The sequence below is a fragment of the Belonocnema kinseyi genome, chromosome 3 (assembly GCF_010883055.1).
Source record: "Belonocnema kinseyi isolate 2016_QV_RU_SX_M_011 chromosome 3, B_treatae_v1, whole genome shotgun sequence".
Lineage (NCBI taxonomy): Eukaryota > Metazoa > Arthropoda > Insecta > Hymenoptera > Cynipidae > Belonocnema > Belonocnema kinseyi.
In genome coordinates, this window is record NC_046659.1 from 61,504,825 (window position 1) to 61,512,107 (window position 7,283).

The window sequence follows — 7,283 nt, forward strand, 5'->3', positions numbered from 1 at the left end:
AGATTACGGTGAACTTTAAAAGTCAAATCAAGTGAACCAATTCTGGCAAGAAAATTGGAGTAGAATTTGATTCGCTGATGATAGAATCTCATAGCAATTTGGAAACCACGTGGTGATTTAAGGTTAGGAAGAAAGAAAGTAAAAACTATATACACAAGACTACATTTTAATTTAAAATAATAATTATTCGCGCACTAAGTGGGGGATTCAAACTAATTACTGCAATAAGGTTGATTTTCACTACGAGTCTCGATTTTATTTGCGAATTTCGAAGAGACGACGTGACGTGAGTGCAAGGAGCATTCTCGTTACAGGTGTGAAACTGAAAAATACTGAGTGTCTATGCAGACGACAGACACAGCAGGCGCTATATATGGCGGTAAATTTGAAAATGTACTGGCTAAACATTTTCTGAATATAGAGAAGTTTATAAAAATTGTATTATTTCTGTGGTTGCGCATAGCAGAATCGATAAAAGTTTAATTTAAAATGTTAAATTATTCGAAAAAATTTAATGTTTTTTTTTAAATAATTTAAAAAAGCTCATTTTTGTTTCACTGATCTAATAAATCTTTAAATTCTAATTTTCAAATAATAATTCATCTAGCATCAATAATTACGTCTTTTATAATATCACGGCTCTTAAAAAATGTGTAATTTCTACAAAAACATTAACCTGACCAGTGCCCAGCCGGCTCCCGACCATGGGATATAACCAGGGTTGGCCCGGCCAGTAACCGGCCGGCTCCAGACTACGTGATTCGAGAAAAATGTAGCCCGACCGGCTCCCGCCCGGTTCCTATCCATGAAACCCAGCCAAGGGTAGCCCGGCCGAGATCCGACCAGAAACCTTGTTGTATAAATAAATTTCTAAATATATAATTATATATATTCTTTTATATATAAGAACTAGAAAAGACCAATTTGGATTTAGAGACGAAACTTTTCTATGCAAGGCGTTTAAATTTTGTAATCTCTACTTTCTACTACTTTCATTCATGATGATTTTATTTCCAGCCCTCTATTTAAAATTTCTAATTAGTGTTTTCTTACATTTATAATAAAAATAATATAAAATCTACATGATATTTAAATGTTGGTTACAGGTACGGACAAAGGATCGTGTGTTCGATAGCGTAAGTCATTTGGTGAATCACCACTGCGACAATACTTTACCAATTATATCCGCAGAGAGTGCTTTGGTACTTCAGTATCCCATCCCTAGACGCACGGTATTTCAGACTTCATCCGGATAAAAATAATAGAGGTTTTCCAAAATGTTTACAAGAACCATATTATATGTCTGTTTCGAAGAAGAGAAAATAACTGTTTTTATTCCATTTCTAAATTTATTCAATTTTCATGAACACAGGAACATCTTCTGTAAGAAATAGCATTTCATACGTAACGTGTATCTAACTTAAACTAACTAGGAAACAATTTCAGAAATATTGGTAGATTTTGCAAAACAGAGTCTCGAACATCTTATTATCTGTTTTTATTTTTTATGTGTTTTTATCTGTTTTTATTATACATTAATCGATTTGTTAGATATGAATTTTTTAGTTTTTCAAATACTTGAATTTTATATATCTCACATGCGAAAAATTCAATATATTTAAAAAATTTGTACATTATATTTTAGACAGTGAGTAAAAAATATTTTTAAACAATTCACGCTCGCTTTGAATTCTGAGATTTTATCGCACCCCAAAAAAATTGCATACATGTGTTACATTTATGTAAAAATATTCCGATCAATTGTCAATTCGATTTATGCGAATAAAAATATGCGTGATAAGTTTTATAGAATTTTTAACATATATGTTCGTAGTAAGATTGATATATTTAACGCAAAAAAATGGCTTTATTGAATTATATTTGTCAGGAAGTACATAATGGAAGAGCCATGCAGTTTCACTGCTTTTGTCATTATCTTAGCAAACCAAAATTGTCTTGCTCATTATTGAAATCTCGCATTGGGATTACAGTGACTACCTATAAAAATGTCTGAATAAAAATATTCAATTTAATGAAACCTTATAATTTGATGGTCATTTTCTTTAATTATTTATGCTAACTTTTTATATAAATCATTAACATATATTTCGTTATGTTAGTGAGAAAATATTGGATCTATTTACAATTTCGAATGAGACAATGCAAATTGTAAACTACAAGTATCTCTGCCTTTTTTGTATAATCAATGAATATCTCTACCTGCTCTTATACATTAAAAACCTAGTTTGTTTCACAAGGATGAAAAAAAAAATATAAGAATATATCTTCGCTTTGCAGTCATAATTTTTATCACAAATGTTCCTAAAAGTTATTTCACAATATTCACGTAGTCATTTCCCGCAAAAGTAGTTTTAAGCTATATTTTCTTTAAAAAAGAATAGTTTACATAAAAAATTTCTTATTTTGACTTTGAAATACAGCTTAAATCTATCTTTCATTTATTCCCTGATTTCATTAAAGTTATTTCCTTGTTATTTGCGAGAGTTATTAATATTCTTACTTATAAGTACATGTACAACCAAACATTCATACAATTAAACCAACTAGATTGACTTATGAATATTTACAAATGTAGTTTAACACTTTGACACGAAAGCGCTGCCAATAATTACCTACATAATAATCATTACATAGTTTTCTATTTTTGTGACATCTATAAACTTCTAAAAAAAATCCTACACAACTATCAGGTTTAAAAATTGAATTTTTATTTTATATTCCAAAGACTTCAAAAACATAGAAAATATGTTACTTTAAATTTTGAGAGTTTACGGGAGATATAAAATGGACAACAAAGATTTCAGTGTATTTAAAATTAGAAATACAATTGCACATGAAATAATTCAAAAATATTACTTAAGAATTGCATGTTTTAAAATGCCTCAAGTATAAACAAAAAGTTTAATAATTCGATATATACTTTGAGTGTATAATTCATTTCTTGATACTCAGGCACAGATTATTATAGCAAATGGCTTTGGGCGTTTTCCATAATGCGATAGTGGCTCAAGAAAATTCATTTGTTTTCTAGAGTTGCGGAAACTATACTGAAAACCTACAATATTTATTTCAGACTGTTGAATTTTGTCAGGAATATTAATCACTGGTACCGAACGGAAAATCCTAGCAAGCGACATTTGTCAATGAAGTTATTTTCACATGCAAATAGGTCTGAAAATAATCACAATGGCAAATGCTAATTACTTTATTTTTCTATATCCGCCCATTTCTCGATAACATTTTTGTTTTGTCATTCAGTCCGATTTTTTTCTAGAATTGCGGTAAAAAATAAAATTTGATGTTACAGCGCTGTTTTATGTTGTGAGTAGTGATAACATAAGAAAATGAGAGTATTCATGCAGCCTACGAAACGCGTTTCTTGATTGATTTTTATCTATAACCACATGAGTAAATCGTGCCAATCAGGACTCTCTCAGTTTTTAAAACTCTTTCCAGTCAAATTCTTTTAAAATACTATAAAATAATAAGCGTAATGTTTTACATTTATAATTTCAAGCTTTCATTAGTTTTTAAAGTATAATAATAATTTATTATTTAATTACATAACATAACATTCTGGCACGATTTTCTGCAGTGTTAAAGATGAAGACTCATATTCAAAATGATTTTGATAAAGTCTTGTAGATCGGATTACGATCAAAAGTTCATGGAAGCTATTTGAACGATTGTAACTCACAACCTTCAACCTTGATTGAGTCCAGATCCGTGGAGTTCTATAAAACTCTCCAGGGATTGAGGTACACTCCCACAGTAGGACAAGTTGTATGTTTTAACTGCTTTTGCAGCCATACACTTCAGGGACAACTTGGTCTGAGTCCGTAATATTATTTCAGCTACACCTGAAAAGCATTTTTTTTATTTAGGATACAAAAGTTTGAAATAATTAATATCTGGGTTGCTGCCAAATTTTTTTATGGCAAAAATTAACATTTGTAAGTATTTAAAGTAGGGTGGACTGAAAAACGCCAATTTTGCCAATTAAAAACGCTTTGGCACAGTAGAATTTCCTTTGGGATAACTCATAACTTATGTAAAATTTGGAACGAGTCGATTGATATCCTGAGGTTGGGAAAAGCCAAAATAGGATAACAAGATTTTCAAATTGCAGAGTTTTGGAAAAATCGCGAATGTTCATTTCTTAATAATTAACAATAGTAGAATAACTAGGTTCAAAATAAAAAATAAAATTCTAACTCAAACGAAAAGATTGGAATAAAAGTGATTTTTTAACGAACCAGTCGTTGCGGCTTCGTAAGGTGTTTTTCCTTGACTATTGACTGTGTCCATATGGGCTCCAGCTTCTATCAATCCCATTATAATTGCGTGTAGAGTCATGAAATCACTGATATGTTTTTATTAATTATTTACAATTTTTCAAATACAAAAAAAATCAAATAAAATGCTTCTTCAAAAACGAACCTGATTGGTTTTTCATAACTAACAATTACGTGAAGTGGTGTGTTTCTCTCATTGTCCATTGCATTAACATCAGCACCACACTGTACCAACAATTTTGCTGTAGCTGCACAAGGAAATCTGTAAAAGTTTTGAGCTTTCTTAAAAAAATTATCAATTGAAAATTAATACAGGTACCTAAATAAAAATATGAGTATCTAAATAGGTGAAAATTAAAAGTATGCTATTATTCGAGTTTGAATTGAATAGAAAAAAGTACTTCAGATCATCATAAAATAATTGTTTCTGTTCATATGAAATACAATGAGTGTAAAAATTATGATTTTCAAGATAACGAATTTACCTCTAATAATCAATTAAGTGTTTAACAGTTAATGAATAATTTTTTTTATTAATGCTTCATAAGGTTACCCCTAGGAGCTGTAACACCTTGTGGTTGTTGGAGAGGCTTAAGTGTGTGGGACATGGGGGTCAAACGGACCTCCGACTGCTTGTGTATGGATATGGATAAAAGGATCCCTATAAATGGGCGTTCCTTGTATTCATGATTGTAGTATGGTAGAAAGATAAAAGAGGCTAGCTAACACGGGACAGGAATGACCTACAGTCCACACAGCGACCAAGAAAGCTCTGCAGGGGCAGAACGAGTGGAGGAGAAGATTTGGGCTCTAACGGGTCTAACATAACCCTTTTCTCCCAATCTGTCTTTCCGGCAAGCCGAACTCAGGTGGCGACTGTGTCCGCAACTGTGTCAGGAGTTGGTGTGTGAGGAGCTGGTACATCGGCGCTTACCACGCCGATAATCAGCACTGAGGCACAGAAGAGAGGAAGGGGCTCAGAGGGCACCACATATTTAAGAAGGACAATGCGGTCTATCAGCCGGAGAACAGGGAGTATTCAGGGACTGGCCTGACAGCCGCTCAGAGGACTAACCTCCTCACGATGGTAGTGACGGACACGAGGTACCCGGACTTACTGTTCACTACGGAGCAGTTTGAGCTCTTCAGAGAACTTGGAAGGCACTCAAAAGAGTGTCCCCAGATCAATGTCGCGACAAGGGCTTGAGAAGGTGTAGTTCTTAGGGTTGGTGTGGTTCAGTTGCTCCAAAAGATGGTGACGGCTACAGTGTGGTACCCAGGTAAACTGAAAGACCAGTCTGCGGTCTACCGGCGGTTGGAGGGATTCAACCCCTCACTTAAGCCAGCATCCTGATGAATCATCAGGCATGACAGGCCTAGGTTTCGGTTTTCCGGCTAGGGACAGGAGGAGCCTGTCGGGAAACAAGAAGAGTGAGGGCAGACCTAAATGACTGCTCCCGGTCTAACCATTACACAAATTAACTTGCATCACAGCAAAGGCGCCTCTGCAGTTCTGCAGTGGGGCATGACCACTGATTTAGATACTCTTGACCCGGGGAACAACCCGACGTTTCGTAAGTCGGTCAGGGAGGAATTCAGTGAGATCACTCTCTGTACCGGTACTTTTAGATATAATATCAAGAAGTGGGGAGTCTCAGATGAACTCAATCTCTCAGATCACTCACAGATAGAGTTCGATTTCAAACCCATTGCATCCGCGGGCCCTAAATGGGCAAGAAATCTAAGAAGAACGGAATGCGATCAGTTTTCCACGGGAATAAGGAGTGCACTCTCAGAGGTGTGTAGGTCAATCAGAGACGCGGATATCCTGGAGATTACCCTGGAGAGAGAGGTTTAGACTTGCCGGTACTGGGTAAACGGAGGCACAATGGACCTCATTTACGACGATGATGGACAAATAGGGGCTGCAATACGTAAGGCAAAGCAAGAAATCTGGACCAACTTTTGTACACAAATCGAGAAAAGAGCAGAGGGGGCTGGACTGGATAAGTTGCTTTCTCGAAACCCGGACGCTATTCTCGGAACTCTTAAATTACCCTCAGTCGAACGAGGATACCTTGGTTCACCTAATCAAGCCGCCTATGTCCCAACTAAGCCCGAATCAGCGGCTAGTCAACGAGATTGTTAACCTCTTCAGGGTCAGGTATGCCCTCAAATCTTTCAGTTCTTACAAATCCCCAGGCCCGGATGACATATATCCAGTCCTCTTACATAGGGCTGGAGAGATCATCATAGGGCCGCTCGTGAGTCTTTCTAGGGATAGCCTGACATTGGGATATGTTCCGACGGCAAGGAGGGGTACGAGAGTAGTCTTTATTCCGAAAGCGGGCAGGATCAGTTATAACTCACTCCAGGATTTCCGGCCCAGTAGCCTCACATCTTTCTTACTATGAACAGTGCAAAGACTTTTAGACAGATATATCCGCAATAAGATCTTGTCAAGTAAGCCATTTCACAAGGAGCAAAACGCCTATAAGGCTAATTACTCAACCGAGAAGGCCCTAAGCGGAGCAGAAAACCTTATTGAAAGACACCTGAAGCAGAAAAGCCTCACGACTTGCACTCTTACGGACATCGAAGGCGCTTTCAATTATACCTTTGGAGAGATTATCAGGAGATTATTATGGTGCACCTATTAAAGTTGTGAAATGGACCTGCCACATGTTGGCCAACAGACATCTAGCTACGACTAAGGATGATACCACTAGATGTGGAATCCTTAACTCGGGATGTTCGCAGGGAAGCGTTTTATCACCTCTGCTGTGGTGCTTACAAGTAGGCCAGCGGCAAACCCCCAGAAAGTCGCTTAGAAACACGAAAGAGTGACCAGATCATTCCTAGTCTCTAATAATAACCTACCTTTATGTTTTCGAGGATGCTGAATCCGAATCTGAAATTTATTTTATCCTAAAATTGGGGGAACATTGTCAAAATCGACAATTACGT

The 7,283-nt window shown here is 35.9% G+C and overlaps 1 protein-coding gene across 2 annotated transcripts in view; it reads right to left on the reverse strand.

The window, feature by feature from the left end:
* Positions 1-1,277: 1,277 nt before the first annotated feature.
* LOC117169273 (protein fem-1 homolog B) overlaps positions 1,278-7,283 on the reverse strand; it is a 30,726-nt gene continuing 24,720 nt past the window's right edge. The window contains exons 9-11 of one of the 2 annotated variants that reach the window (XM_033355563.1): positions 4,462-4,578; positions 4,278-4,384; positions 1,278-3,881 (exon numbers count right to left, since the gene is read on the reverse strand). In XM_033355563.1, the coding sequence (XP_033211454.1) occupies positions 3,724-3,881; positions 4,278-4,384; positions 4,462-4,578 (382 nt within the window). In that variant the 3' untranslated portion in view covers positions 1,278-3,723. The remainder of the gene's footprint in view (positions 3,882-4,277; positions 4,385-4,461; positions 4,579-7,283) is intronic. The other variant, XM_033355564.1, reaches the window with a different exon arrangement.